The 15522-nt window shown below is 36.3% G+C and overlaps 1 protein-coding gene across 1 annotated transcript in view; it reads right to left on the bottom strand.

The window, feature by feature from the left end:
- TMTC2 (transmembrane O-mannosyltransferase targeting cadherins 2) overlaps positions 1-15522 on the bottom strand; it is a 456462-nt gene that overhangs the window by 226394 nt on the left and 214546 nt on the right. Inside the window, exon 3 of the mRNA XM_003405237.4 lies at positions 1749-2577. Within this exon, the coding sequence (XP_003405285.1) occupies positions 1749-2577 (829 nt within the window). The remainder of the gene's footprint in view (positions 1-1748; positions 2578-15522) is intronic.

Genomic DNA, 15522 nt, shown 5'->3' on the forward strand with positions numbered 1-15522 from the left:
GGGCTACACAAACTTAGATTGCTACATGAAAAAAAAATAAATCTTCTATCTTATTTAAGCCACTGTTATCTTGGCTCTTTGTTACAGGAGCATAACCTTAAACCTAACCAATGAATTTAATAAATCCTCAGAAAAATCCTTCATGCAAATAATATGCTATTTTTGTTTTAATTTCTTAACACGTATATGTTTTAAAGAGAAAGAAAATAAATAAGCTGCATAGCTTTGTTCTATATACTTACATCTACTAGTGAAGAAGCACTAGCTGAAAATCATTCTGTGAAAACTGATTGCAACTATTTTTACAGCAAGATTTGGGTCAGACATTCAATAAACTGCAGTACTCACTACCTAGTAAATCCACATGGTAATGATTTTTCAAAGAGAATTGAGGAATTATATGCATTAGCTCAATTTAATGCTTCTACTCCCCTGAAGAGTTCTGCAATCTATTAAGCATAATAAGTACCAACAATTAGTTCTTTGGCTTAAAAAAAAAAAACGTGTAGTTGCTCACTGAACTCTCGACTTAATCTATGTTAATCAAACAAGGATGTCAAAGTTGCTCCTGGGGTGTCTAGATCTCTGGAAAAAGGGCTCCATTCAAATATTACAGAAGCAACCATAATTTAAAAGATAAATAACTAAAAAATGGCTAATGAAGAACAAGACTACTTATTTCTGCACTAAAAATGTAAACTTATTTTCACTCAGTTTCTCTCCAACCTCCATCACTGTTTGTCTGTCTCAACCAGAGTAATCCATTATAATAGCTTTTGATTATTTGCTTGTGCTTTTAAAAGTGAATATATTCTGGCTATAGATCCTGAGATTTGCTAAAATACTTCTCTAAATTAAAAATAATCAAATGTATGATTAACCTTTTCACTGTATAATAAAAAGTTTATTTTGCTAAGTGACTTAGAAACATATAAGAACCTGCTACCTGATTATTATTACCTGATTATTTAGCCCATGCAAAGCTAAGGGGACCAACACCTGCATGTGCACATACTGACACCTAGAGACACAATTCCAAGATTCAGAGGTAGCCTTACCTCCAAATCTTTTAAAGATGTCAACTTAAGCAGGGCTTCTCTTTAAGGTTTGAAACCCTGCTGAGAATTGGTGTTTCTACCCCAGATATACTGAATCAGAATCTAGAGGATCCCCAGGTGATTCTTACGTATAATACATTTTAAGAGCCACATCTCCAGTAGCTGTTCTCAAAACTGATACCTAACCAATGGCACTAGCATCTCCTGGGAACTTGTTAGAAATGCAAATTCTCAGCAGTGGTTTGACCTGAAGGACTTGTTCAAAGCCCTGACTGTAAGTCTTGTGGTATTTCCTAGGGCGATTCTAGGAAAACAGAAGAGCTAAAAAATACTTAAGTGGGATAGCCTTTTATTACATGATTAAACAGATGTCCGTATCATATTTTAAAATGTGAAAACTAAACATTTTTCTGAATTCTTAGAACTGTCATTATTTCTATGAAATGGGAATTCTAATTCCTCTGGACTAATGTAATAAGAAGCATAGGGAATTACTTCTTTATTCCAAATATGGAATGCTGGCTATGTCTCTAAATCAGTTTCATTGCTCATCTCTTAAAAAACAAAAAAAGAAAGACATAGACCATGCATACATCGGGCCACTTCTTCCTTAATACTGTATTTTAAGGCAAGGAGCAAAGATTCTAGAAGACAAAAAGTATACTGCAAAAGCATAAAACAAAACATTACCTTTCGCTGGGTTTACTTTTATCCCTGACCTATACAGCATTTCCTCATTTTGCCAGTCTCCATTCCTGATTGCAGTCTTGAGTCCATAGAAAACAATTAATGTAGCTGTAGCATAAAAAATCAAGTTCTTGAGAAAACGCTTTTGGACTTTGACATAAAGGGCTCTGGCACCTACAGTAATCAGAAGGCAGAAGCCCATACTAGGGATATACAATACTCGCTCTGCAATTACAAAGCCAACATAGAAAAACAAGTTCGTGGCAGGAACAAAAGGTATTATTAACAAAGATAAAGACAGTACAACAATGTTCTCAGTAGAGGGAAGTTGTGTTCTCACTGATACATTATTTTTAATGCCATTTTCTAGTTTGGATGCAAAACTGGGCTTAATCTCTAAGTTCCGGTATTCGACATCTGAGAGGCAGCTATGTCCATTTGCATTCTGCCTGCCATTTGTTGCAGCTTTCTCACTGCATTCTCTTTCTATTGTTGGGCTCTTCAAACCATAGTAGGCAAGGAGGAGGAGTCCAGTATAGAAGGCCACAGTGTGTAGGTTTCTCCGATCACAAATTGTTTTGAGCAGAGGCACAGCATCCATTGACCAATCAAAACTGAGGGTATCTGGGCATAGCAACAGCCAGAGGTTCTTGGTTGGCAAGTAGAAGAAGGTGAGCGTGCGAGCCAAGAGGCTATCCGAATCAGCAGCTGGGTTGTCAGAGTTGGAAAAGCTTGGTGGTTTGTTTCCCATCCAGTATAAACGGGCACCCAAAAGGGAGGACCCCCAGAAAGTTAACAAACTAATGCTGAGGAAAAGAGACAAGTTCTTCCCCTGAAACCAAAAAAAGAAGAGGAAAAAAATGAGAACATCATCAACACAGCATGGGAATATTTCACTAAAATTTGAGACAAAATATATTTTTAATGGACAATTAAAAACACACAATTACATTTCAACTAAATAACTTTATTTCCATCTCCTTTTAAATATATTTGGAAACCCTGGTAGCATAGTGGTTAAAAGCTACAACTGCTAACGAAAAGGTCAGCAGTTTGAATCCACCAGGTGCTCCTTGGAAACCCTGTGGGGCAGTTCTACTCTGTTCTATAGGGTTACTATGAGTTGGAATCGACTCAACAGCAATGCATTTGTTATTTAATATCTTTAGGTAAATTTTAACCCTCCAAAAAAAAAAAAAAATTACTGTGGAATCCTAGTTTGTATATGGCTTTTGATGAGTATCTTTTCTTTGTATTCCTCTATAAAATACCAATAACTAAAGCCTCAATATGAATATATATCCCTCTCAGAATTGTTGGAAGGTCAGAATGAGACCACAATGTAAAAGTACTTAGCATTCTGTTTGGGAGATAGTAGTCACCTAATAACTGTCTTCCTTCATTTTCTAGTTTAGATTCTGAAGAAAAACAAAGAGAAAGCATACCAAAATATATGGGGTATGACAGCACTCTGCTTAGCTGTAAGACAGAAACTGCGTTTCTCTATGTCTACACCAGTTCCCATTTCACTGTCTTGAATATCTGAACAGAATTTATAAAACAGGCTTTCATCTGCTGCCCCACGCTGTCACTGACATCAGTGACGTCAAATACTTAATAAGATTGCCCATGAATCCCAATTGTTTTTCATTCTGATGACAACTTCTAAAAATAAAATGACTTGATCAGTGGACTTAGGAGAAACACAGGAAATTATAAGAAGGTCAATGAACATGCCTGCTAATGAGAGTTTCTGGCAAACTCTTTTAACCTGAGCAAGAACCTAGTGTCATCTAACAATCTAAGTCCTGAAGAAGTGTGGGGGGGTGGGGTGGGAGGGAAGGTATTGCATCCCAACCTTAATGGTTCGCTGCTAATCTGATCTCTCAAGGTAAACATTCTGACATTGTATTAGAACTATCTTGCTCAACAACATTCAAAATGGTGCTTAGAACTCGTAAAAGGTTGAAGAGTATCCTCCCAAAATTCATGCCCTTCCAGAACCTCAGAATGTGACTTTTTTTGAAAATAAGGTCTTTGCAGATGTAATTAGTTAAGATGAGGTCATATTGGATTAGGGTAGGCATTAAATCCAATGACTGGAGTCTTTGTAAGAAGAGGACAAGACACACAGACACAGAGGGAGGAAGGTAACGTGAAGACAGAGGCAGAGACTGGAGTGATGTACCTATAAGTCAAGGAACGCCAAAGGTTTTCAGGAACTATCAGAAGCTTGGAAGAAGCAAAGAAGAATTCTTCCCTAGGGCCATCAGGGGGAGCACGATCCTGCCAATACCTTGATTTTGGACTTCTAGCTTCTTGAACTATGAGAGAATAAATTTCAATGTTTTTTAGGCTACCAGATTTGTGGTAATTTGTCACAGCAGCCCTAAGAAACTAATGCAGATCTTATAAAAGATATGCCAAATATTTAGTTCAAAAAACAATCCACTAAGAGCAATATCTTGAGCAGGTACAACTTCTATGGAAAAAATCTCTATGTATTATAAACAACTGACAAAAAGAACTCGCCTCAGATTCTCTCTCTTCCAGCCCACCTCTAATTGCTGGAAGTCACAGGCCCTCACTGCTACCTCTACTCTCAATCTAATGTTCTCAGCAAGGTTCATGAATTTAAAAATTAATAATATATGATAATGACTCCCAGATTGTTGTCTCCAACCCTTTACCTCCATATTCATTTACTCAATTGCCTACTGGGCGGATTCACTTAGGTACCTGAAACTCAAAATACTCAAAATAGAGCTCTTGATTTCATACCCTCTTCAAACTAACATAGTTCCTTCTCAGATCATCTCTACCTCAGAAAACAATACTATTGTCTCAGTCGTCTAGTGCTGCTATAACAGAAATATCACAAGTGGATCGCTTTAACAAAGAGAAATTTATTCTCTTACAATTTAGGAGGCTAGAAGTCTGAATTCAGGGCACCAGCTTCAGGGGAAGGTCTGTCAGCTCTGGAGGGAGGTCCTTGTCATCAGTCTTCCCCTGGACTAGGAGTTTCTCCACGCAGGAACCCTAAGTCCAAAGGACGCTCTGCTTCAGGCACTACTTTCTTAATACTATGAGGTCCCCAACTCTCTCCTTGCTTCCCTTTCCTTTTATCTCTTGTAAGATAAAAGGTGGTACAGGCCACACTCCAGGGAGACTCCATTTACATTGGATCAGGGATATGACCTTAGTAAGGGTATTACATCCCACCCTAATCCTCTTTAACATAAAATCACAAAACCAAAGGCAACCACACAATACTGGGAACCATGGCCTAACCAAGTTGACACGTATGTTGGGGGGACACAAGTTAATCCACGACAACTATGTAAACCAGTTTCTTCTTCATGATCTCTCTCCTCCCCTCTCCATTCTATCTACTACTGAGTTCTCTCATTTCTACTTCAAGATAAATCTCAAATCTTTTCATTTCTCTCCATCTCTCCTGTGATTACTCTAGTCCAAAATGCCAACATCTTGATTCTCACAACAATCTCCTTCTAACTGGTGACCCTGCTTTTTAAACACAATATATGTTATTGCCAATTTTAAACTCATCAATGGAACAGCATTCTAAGATCTTGGAATTGTTTTGTCTACAAAACAGTTTATAATTGATTCAGGGCTTTTCCCCATCTTTTGGTGATATATCCATTTTTTATACTTTGAAATTATTTTGAAAAAACTTGAGAAAATTTAGAGGGGACACTGTGTGAAAGAAGTAAAGGAATTTCAAAAGTTAAAAATTCAGAATAAGGAAAATGAGAAACCACAAAAAGGTTGAAATTATGAACAGTTTTAAGAGATGAGATTGTCCACATCAGATCACAGTAAAGCAAATGAAGAATTCACAGAGTTAATGCCATGGTAGTTTAAAAAATCCACAGCAGATTTTTGCTCAAGATTAATCCATGTAACGGTGTATGAAATTTCTAAGGGTAGGAGTAGTAACGTCATGTTCAGCCAGTCAATCTTTAGCTTTCAGGGCTGTCCTGGCAAAATGAAATGGTTCAAAGCTCATCTGCATCTGACAATAACTTTTGCAAACCATTTCTTCTCCTCCATTAAATACCTTTACCTTTGATCCTCTGAAATTATACCCAGCAAAAGTTCTAAAATTTCCTGGAAGAAAGTCCTGGAAACCTACGTTTAAAAAATCAGCCACTAAAAACCTTATGAAGCACTTCTACTGAAATACGAAGGGTCACCATGAGTCACAATTGACTTGACATCACTGAAGAGTTTGTGAGGAAATTGTTGAATGGGAACCTAAACTGCTGTGCAAACATTCACCAAAAACACAATAAAATATCATTAAAAAAAAAGAAATGAAAAAAAGAAACTCAACAGGGCCTGAATTAAAAAAAAAAAAAAAAGCACTGACTTGACAGCATCTGGTCACCTTCCCTCTAAAAACCCACTGCCGTCAAGTTGATTCCAACTCATAGCAACCCTATAGGACAGAGTAAAACTGCCCCATAGAATTTTCAAGGAGTGCCTGGTGGATTCGAACTGCCAACCTTCTGGTTAGCATCGTAGCTCTTAACCACAATGCCACCAGGGTTTCCACCTTCCCGGTAAACCCATTGCCATCGAGTCGATTCCAACTCATAGCGACCCTATAGGACAGCGTAGAACTGCCCCGTAGAGTTTCCAAGGAGCGCCTGGCGGATTTGAACTGCTGACCTTTTGGTTAGCAGCTGTAGCACTTAACCACACCACCACCAGGGTTTCCATCTTCCCTCTAGCCCTCCCTAATTTGGCTTTCGCATAAACCCCTGGGAGGACTTTGGAGCTGTTTCTATGGTGAACGGACCTGATGTACAGTATTCAGTACAAATATTTTAGAAAAAAAAATGTTTTGTGGCTAAAAAAAAGTCAATGTTTCTTAAGTTAGGAAAAAATAGAAAACAAGATGAAATCATACTTTAAAAGTTGTAATGAATTGGTCAATCAATCATATAACTGAGTACACTTAGATTACACAAGGGAGAAACCTATGATATGGCAATAAATGAGACAAGATACCAGAGATACAGAGGACTAATCTTGAAAAACAATTAGATTCTGATATTGTACCAAAAACCCATTTTTTAAGTGTGACCAAGGTCATTCTACTACAATTTCTTGTCGTGGAAGTGGGTGTGGAGAGTGTGGAGAAGAGGAGGCGGAGGGGGGCGGGGAAAGCATTACAAAAACAGCCGTAATCAGGCAGGAAGAGAAGTAAAGGAGCAAGAGACCGTATGGGGGAAGGAAATGTGATCAGCTTTCTTTGCTTGTCATGAAAGTTTCAGAAGAAGCTGGCCTTCATACTTACATCGCTTTTTTTTTTATTTCTAAAGAAGAAAATGTCATAACAAGGCAAAGCTACATTAACCATTCATTAATGTTTAATAAAAGCCTAATAATTTTTTAGAATTTAATACATTATTATCAAAATAAAGCATTGAGATTGAGGCTATGATAAAAAAGATCAGAGTTTTCATTCTGTTGAGGCAAACCAAACCATCTAGTCGATTCCGACTCATACCGAGTCTGTAGGACTAACTGCCTCATAGGGTTTCCAAGGCTGTAAATCTTTAAGGAAGCTGATTGCCACATCTTTTCCCAAGGAGTGGCTGGTGGATTCCCACCGCTGACCTTTCAGTTAGCAGCCCAGCACTTAACCACTGTGCACCAGGATTCCTCATTACGTTGAGAGACTATTTAAATACAATAAACTACCAAATAAAGATATGAGTAATGAGAACAATTCAATGGTAACTATTATAGGAAAAATCTAAATGCTAAGGAAATGACATAAAAATGAAAAAGCATAAATAATAATGAAGTGGTAACAGTATTTTACGTAGAACTTTATATTTTAAGATGTTTTCACATACAGTGTCCCATTTAAACAACTGCTATAATTTTTTTATAACAGCTAAGATCACGAGACACTAAAGTTCTGAAATGAGATGCTCTCATCACTCATTCTATCCTAATGATGACATTTTTAAGGGCTAAATAAGTGATATCATTAAAGGGAAAACTGAAACACTGGAAAAAAAATTGATGTTAAAATGTTTGAGTTTCTAAGGCCTTGTGATTGGCTACTACTTTTAAAGCATCAGCCAAGTTTGAAATTGCAACTTGCAAGTCTTTCTAAATGCCCTGTCATAGAATTTTGTTTAAAAATAATTACCTACAAAAATGGGATTCTGATAAAACCAAATCTCTAACTCCATTCACTTTTACTGTACAGGTGGCTTTGACAACAAAGTGAAAGAAAGGAAGACAAAGAAAGGGTTTTAATTTTTAACTTTTAGTCCCTATGCTCTTATTTATGGAATTTAGATCTATATATTTTCATTGAGCAACTACTATAAGCCACGTGACCATATAATTAATCTCAATAAATCTTTGTCCTTGACTTGGTGTATCAAACTGATCCAAAACAAGTATTTCTGACATGAGGATATAGATGAGATTGGGAGCTTCAATGAGTTTCAACCAGAAACTTGAACATTACAACTTGGGAAAATCCACACGTGGAAGATGAGACTGCAGAGTCTGGGAAACTTAAAAATGTTCTGAGTATAATCTATGATAGACAGCCGTAGAAACTGATTGCAATTTAAAAGCCAAAACATAATTACTATGAAGACAGAGACCCTGTGCTCTTGGAGGTTCATATATTCTACTCCATCTAAAAAAGGACTTTGAGAGGAAAAGAATTATAGAGCCTTACAGGATAATTTTCAAACTTGAAGGTCCATTAATACCAACTCTGAGATTTAAAAATCACTCCGAATGGGTTCTGATGCAACCGAGGTTGAGAATCGTCCTGTATCTGTAGGAGCCTAATTCTGAGTACTGCCACTAAAAATGCTATTGGACTCTGATTTTCATTTCACAAAGTTTTAAGTTATGTTTTCCTCATCCTAAATGAATAAACCATCATGAAACCTAAGTAATGTGTCCTCTCAGGCTGTGGGACAAATTTAACTCTCAGTATAATAAATGAGTGTCACGAAGGTCAGTCTACAAAGGAGCTGAGATCTAGGTAATAAGTATTGAACTATTCAATATTCAGATATGTTTGCATCCTAGAGAAAACAGATAATTTATTCCTAGAATTAAAAAAAAAAAATTCTAAATATCAATCACAAAAAAAAAAACAACGCAAAATAAAAATTGGACAAAGAATACGGACAAGAAAACCAGAAAAGAGAAGACCCAAATAACAACAAATATGAAAAAATGCTCAATATTAAAATTTTAAAGTAAAGCAAAAAATAATACATTTTAAATGAATCAGAATGGAAAAAAGTAAAGTGAATGGCTATAAGGGTCACTGAAACTGGGTTAAAACAGGAAACTATCACATACTGTTCGAAATATAAACTGTACAGTTGGGGAGAAAAATTTGGAAGTATTTAGTGAAATTAATAATTTGTATCACCCAGATTTTGGTAACCTGTATTTAGCTATATATTCTCTAACAAAACTTCTTGGGTCTAATTACAAGGATCTCTCTTATTAACAAGAGCTCCAGAGAGTTTTCAATGGTTGATCTGCTTTCGTAAACACTGCTGCATTAGATATCTTGGTATTTGCACGCATTCAAATAAAAGATTCTTAAGCTAACTCTGACCCACAAACTCTGAATCAGTTTCTACCCAACTTTATCTCACACATTTAAAAGTCCTCTTATACTAAATTCTCACTCCCAATCTCCCCATGGAGGTTCATGAAGTAAATAGTATTGCACACAAGTCCAAGGCACAATTTTACAATAACTTGGTTGTCACCACATACAGAAACTTGCTGCCTTTCTATCACCATGTTTTCCACTTGTCTCCCTCTCTCTCCATGAAAAGTACACATAAAAGCAATGAGAAATGTTCTGGAGGAACATTTTTCTTTCCAAAAGTAGAATTAAAAATGAGACAATTACTGTATTCTAAAAAAATTGTTACCAGACATACTTCCTACCAATACAGAATGGGTAGGCTCGTTTCATGTTTTGATCTATTTGTCATGGATTGAATTGTATTCCCCCAAAATACGTGTCAACTTGTTTAGACCATGATTCCCAGTATCGTGTGGCTGTCCTCCATTTTGTGATTGTAATTTTATGTTAAAGACGATTAGTGTGGGATTGTAACACCCTTACTAAGGTCACATCCCCGATTCAATGTAAAGGGAGTTTCCATGGGGTGTGGCCTGCACCACCTTTTATCTTACAAGAGATAAAAGGAAAGGGGAGTGGGGGATCTCACACCACCAAGAAAGCAGACTGAGAGCAGAATGTGTCCTTTGGACCTGCGGTCCCTGTGCCTGAGAAGCTCCAAGACCAGGGGAAGATTGATGAGAAGGACCTTCCTCCAGAGCTGACAGAGAGAGAAAGCCTTCCTCTGGAGCTGATGCCCTGAATTTGGACTTGTAGCCTACTACACTGTGAGATAATATATTTCTCTCTGTTAAAGCCATCTACTTGTGGTATTTCTGTTACAGCAGCACTAGATGACTAAGACACTATTTGTTTACAAAATGATATAGACCTGCTTTATAAGAGCATAATGTGTTTTAAAAGTTCAAATATGTTCCCCATCTTTTTTATGGTTCTTATTTAACATAAAAAGGAAAATCATTTCTAGTCTCCATTTTGTTGAAAAAAGACAAAATAGTATAGATTTCTAAATCATAATATTTAGAGGGAATTTCCCTATCAGACTTAAGAAATTATAAAATGGAAATCAGCCAAGAATATTAAGTTCATGGTTGACAACTTTAACTCTAGTCTTTTAAGGTACTAATAGAATCAAAGAATATAGCTATAACTTAATAAGCAAATAATGGGGAATTTATCATAAAATATCAAAACCTGAAATATAAAGAAAAAACTAAGCAGAAGACCATGTCATACTAATTAAAGGTGATGTATTTATAGAAGCCATGCTGTGAATTAGTTTCTTCTACATCTTTGACTAAAGAAAAATACACAAGAGTGATGCAAAAATTAACCGTAACATGTTCCTTCTCCATTTTTCAAGGAAAACTGTCCTTCAAATGATGGCAAGCTTCAATACTGTCTTCTGATTTTAGCACTTCAGGGACACAAAAGAATCTCAAAAGGAATATTTAGACTCAATGAGAGAAAAATGTAAACATTCTGCCCTTGAGTATTAGAACTATCATGAGGCTCAGTTTTTGGCAAACTAATGAAAATAAATTACTGAAGCATAAGGCTCATTTAATCCCAAATTAAGCCCTTGGCAGTGATAGTGGAATTGTAATAATAAAGCAGATAAAAATCAGTATCGAAAAGTTATAAGAATAATGGAGAGAAAAAGCTATCCAGACATAACAAAAATCTAGTAACCTCTATTTTGTATCTACTATTCATCACTGAAGTCATAAGCTTTCTTTTTATCAGTAATGTGGGATTTCTTTTAGCTGCCTCACTCCCAGAATAGTTCTCACTGGGTACCACAACCAAACCAAACCCATTGCTTTTGAGTAGATTCTACCTCATAACGATACTGTTTGACAGAGAACTGCCCCATAGGATTTCCAAGGCTGCAAGTATTTATGGATGCAGACAGCCACATCTTTCTCCTGTAGAGCGGCTGGTAAGTTCAAACCTCAGACATTTCAGTTAGCAGCCAAGCACTTTAACCACTGCACTACCAGGGCTCCTCTCACTGGGTAAAGAAAAAAAAAAAAAAACTCATTGGGTACTCACCCCAAAATATGAATATTAAAGCTTATTTTTCTGAACATGTGGTAAGAAGGAATGTAAAACTAAAAGTATAATTAAGAACTGTTTCTAGAACATAGTTACATGATTAATCAAATTTTGCCATCATCAAGTTATCAGGGTAGTTCTGATTCCCTTTAAAGATAAAACAGGATTTCCTTATTAATAACTACCCTCTACATAAGACTGAAGTGGTGCAAATGGTTAATATGTGTAACTGTTAGCTGAAAGGCTGGAGGTTCAAGTCCACCCAGAGGCCCCTCCAAAGAAAGGCTTGGCAACCTACTTTTGAAAAATCAGCTACTGAAAACCCTATGGAGCATAGTTCTCTCGTAAGCACGGGGTCACCAGGAATCCACATCTGGTCGACAGATGGTTTCTAGTTTTTATAAAATATTACAAACTTTTTTTTTTCCACATCAACTAACAGAATAGATTTAAGAATTTCAATGTTTGGTATATCAAAAGATATAAAGAGGTTCAATGACTGGGCATATCCAGTTTTGGTGGTGGAAGTTAAAGATTAAGGACACAACAAAAGTGTGGTTATTGAAATATTACAGACTTTGGATTATAAGGAATTCTTTCATTTATTCAAGTAGATTTCACAATACTATCCATTGAATTCAAATATGAGTCAAGAAGAATTCAAACATACCCAGCTATACCTGTAACAGTTTAATAAATCAACTATAAATTGAAATTTCCTGACAAAAACTTAAGGCGTGCTGGTGTCACAATGCTTAAGAGCTGGGCTGCTATCTAAGAGGTCAGCAGTTTGATCCTACCAGCCATTCTGTGGGAGAAAACACCTGGCAATGTGCTCCTGTAAAGATTACAGATGAAATGTTCTGCATCCTACTTTGGCGAATCACCTCTGACCTGGAAATGAAGCCATTCCTGGAGACCACCTCCCAGACAAACAATAGGCAAGCACACAAAATAATAACTCCCGAGAGGAACGTACTAATTAGAACAATCAATTATAAGATGAGAAGGTAGGAAGGGGTAGATAATCAGGACAAAAGAAAATGGAGAAACCAGGACAGAAATGCAGAGAGTGCTGACACATTTGTGGGGAATGAAGCCAAGGTCATGAAACACTTTATGTACAAACTATCAAATGGGAAACTAATTTGCTCTGTAAATTTTTACCTAAAGCCCAATTAAAAAAAAAATGAAGCAAAAATCAAGAATCACATATTAACCCATTAATTTAATTTTTTGCTCTTAAAATTGAAAAGGAATTTTTGAAATGGGAAATATTACATATTTATTCTATTAGTGAGGCTATGCATTTTCACTTTAAACCAGCCTATAATTGGCTACAAACTCATAGAAATGTATAGTATTAAAAACAAAAACGATTACAGCCTAGGAACCCTCTGGGCAGTCCTACTCTGTTCTACAGGGTAACTTTATAAGCCGGAATTGACTTGACAGCACACAACAACATTGAAAATTTATAGATTTTTTTTTCTAGACCAGATTATAGCTTGCCAAGCAAGGCTTTAATTCAGAAGACTGTGGCTATATAAAAACGCTATTGAACCAAACTCGTCATTTAGTTGACTCCGACTCATAGCAACCCTATACAACAGAGTAAAACTGCCCCATGGGGTTTCCAAGGAGTGACTGGTAGATTTGAACTGCTGACCTTTTGGTTAGCAGCCAAGCTCTTAACCACTGTGTCACCAGAGCTCTATAAAAACCCTAAGGAGTATCGAAACTTATTTCATATTAATGATTTAATGACAAACTATTTAACAAAGTTGAAAATCAAACATATTTTGGGTTAATTTGTTAGTAAAATGTTGTCAGGGAAAACAGATTTTTTTTCTTCTCCTTATTTCAATTATAATCTTAATTACTAGCCAGTTTGAGATTCCTCTTATTCTTCCTTTGTTCATAGATACCAATTAACATCGGTAAAAATCAACATTTTATTTGGAATTAAAAAATAATATGAAGAGAAGGAACCTAATATAGTCATCTATTAATTTATGTGATCACACTTGAAAGATTTTTTCTTAATTTTACTTTAATTTTTTTTTTTTTAGTGTTTACTTTTTATAAAGGAGCCCTGGTGGCGCAGTGGTTAAGAGCTCGGCTGTTAACCAAAAAGTCAGTAGTTCGAGTCCACCAGCAGCTCCTTGGAAACCCTAGATGGCAGTTCTACTCTGTCCTACAGGTTTGCTATGAGTCAGAATCGACTCAAAAGCAAAGGGGTTTTATTTGGTTTGGTTACTTATTAAAACAATGGCTACATAGAAACCAAGTTTTGGTTTCCAATCCATTCTTTAATAAAAAGAACCAGGGCTCCTTGAAGAAATGGCTAATTTTAGGGTTGGTGCAAGAAATAAATAACAGGAGCCTGGAGCAGCTTGTAAGTCAGAGAATGAAGAAGTGCTCAAACATACACACAAATACATATGCATGCAAGCACATGTGCGCGCACACACACACACACACACATACACTGATGGGGGTATGTCAAAAGCAGCAGTCAACTAAAAGAGCTCCCAATGGCCAAAGCTGGAATAATTTCAGCAACAAAATAAATCACTGTTGGATTATAACCCAAAGTATAATATAAATATCTATGAATTGATACTGATACAAATAAATGATACAATAAATAAATAAATGGAAAGACAAAGACAAATCTCCTGTGCATAAAAATTCCAAGTAACTTATGTAGCTACTCTCCCCTAAGAAGGGGAAGCATAATCCCCCACTCCTTAAGTGTGAGCTGTACGTAACAACTTTTTTCCAAAGATTATATTATGGAAGGGGGAGAAGAGTAACTTTACAGTGTAGAAACCTGACAAACTCCACCTTGGCTTGGTGATCAAGTTCAACATCGACAGCAATAAATCAAGTTGATAGTACGTATCCTTGATATGCTGTGATAAGAATGGCACTTTACCTCGGTGGTTTTCCAGTCTAATCATGAGAAAAACATTAGGCCAATCCCAACTGAGAGGCATTCTACAAAATATTGGACCAGTAATCCTCAAACTGTCAATATCATCGAAAACAAAACTGACACATTAAAAAGGAGCCTAAGGAGACATAACAACTAAATGTAATGTGGTAATCTGATGGGATCCTGGAGCAGAAAAGCATTCGGTAAAAACTAAGGAAACCTGAATAGTGTGTGGACTTCAGTTACACTGAAAATCTCTGTACTATCTTCTCCGGTTTTGCTGTAAATCTAAAACTGTGACAAAACATAATGTCTGGATTTTGTAAATGGCTGTTACTAGAATAAAAGCTCTTAGAAACCTAATGAAATTAAACAGATAGGCTTCTATCCATCAATATCTGAAAGCTGCTATCCAAAGAAAATATCAGAAATTAACACTAATATAAGTACATATAAACATTTTAACTGCCTTCCAAATTAATCAAATAAGACTGAATAATAGAAAGAGGTAAAATTCATGTTAAATGACGACAGTTGCATATATGTATTGCATCAGAGATGACATATCAAATTAAAATCCTGTTTGGATTTTTTTTTTGTCTGACACTGTAGCATCTGAAGACTGTTATGAACTGCCAAATGAGAAGCAGATATCAAAGGAAGGATACCTCTAAATCCACTGATTGGGTGTTTTTAGTTGGCACGGTGACCCATTCTTTCTCATTAAGCTAACATGGGGAAATCAAGCAGTCAGCAATTTCTTGCGTACCCGTGACAAGCTCCTTCTAGAGCTAACTATTAGAAACTGAAGGACTGAAAGAGTTCAATTACTAGAACTGCAAGGGGTGTGCCACAGTCCCTCAGCCATTACACTAAAAGCCCTTGAATGCCAACCTTCAGAGTAATCTTGTTTAGCTTAAAATAAGAGGTTTAACACTTCCAACCAGGCAGTGTGCTATGGTCAAATCAGGTTAGCCACAAAACAATTCAGCCTTTATAAAGAAAACATGTGAAGAAAATATCGTTTGTGACCTAAGAAACAAAAAAAAATACTTTAAACAAAAGTAAAGAAGGAACCTCTCTTTGACTAT

The sequence above is a fragment of the Loxodonta africana genome, chromosome 4 (genome assembly GCF_030014295.1).
Source record: "Loxodonta africana isolate mLoxAfr1 chromosome 4, mLoxAfr1.hap2, whole genome shotgun sequence".
NCBI lineage: Eukaryota > Metazoa > Chordata > Mammalia > Proboscidea > Elephantidae > Loxodonta > Loxodonta africana.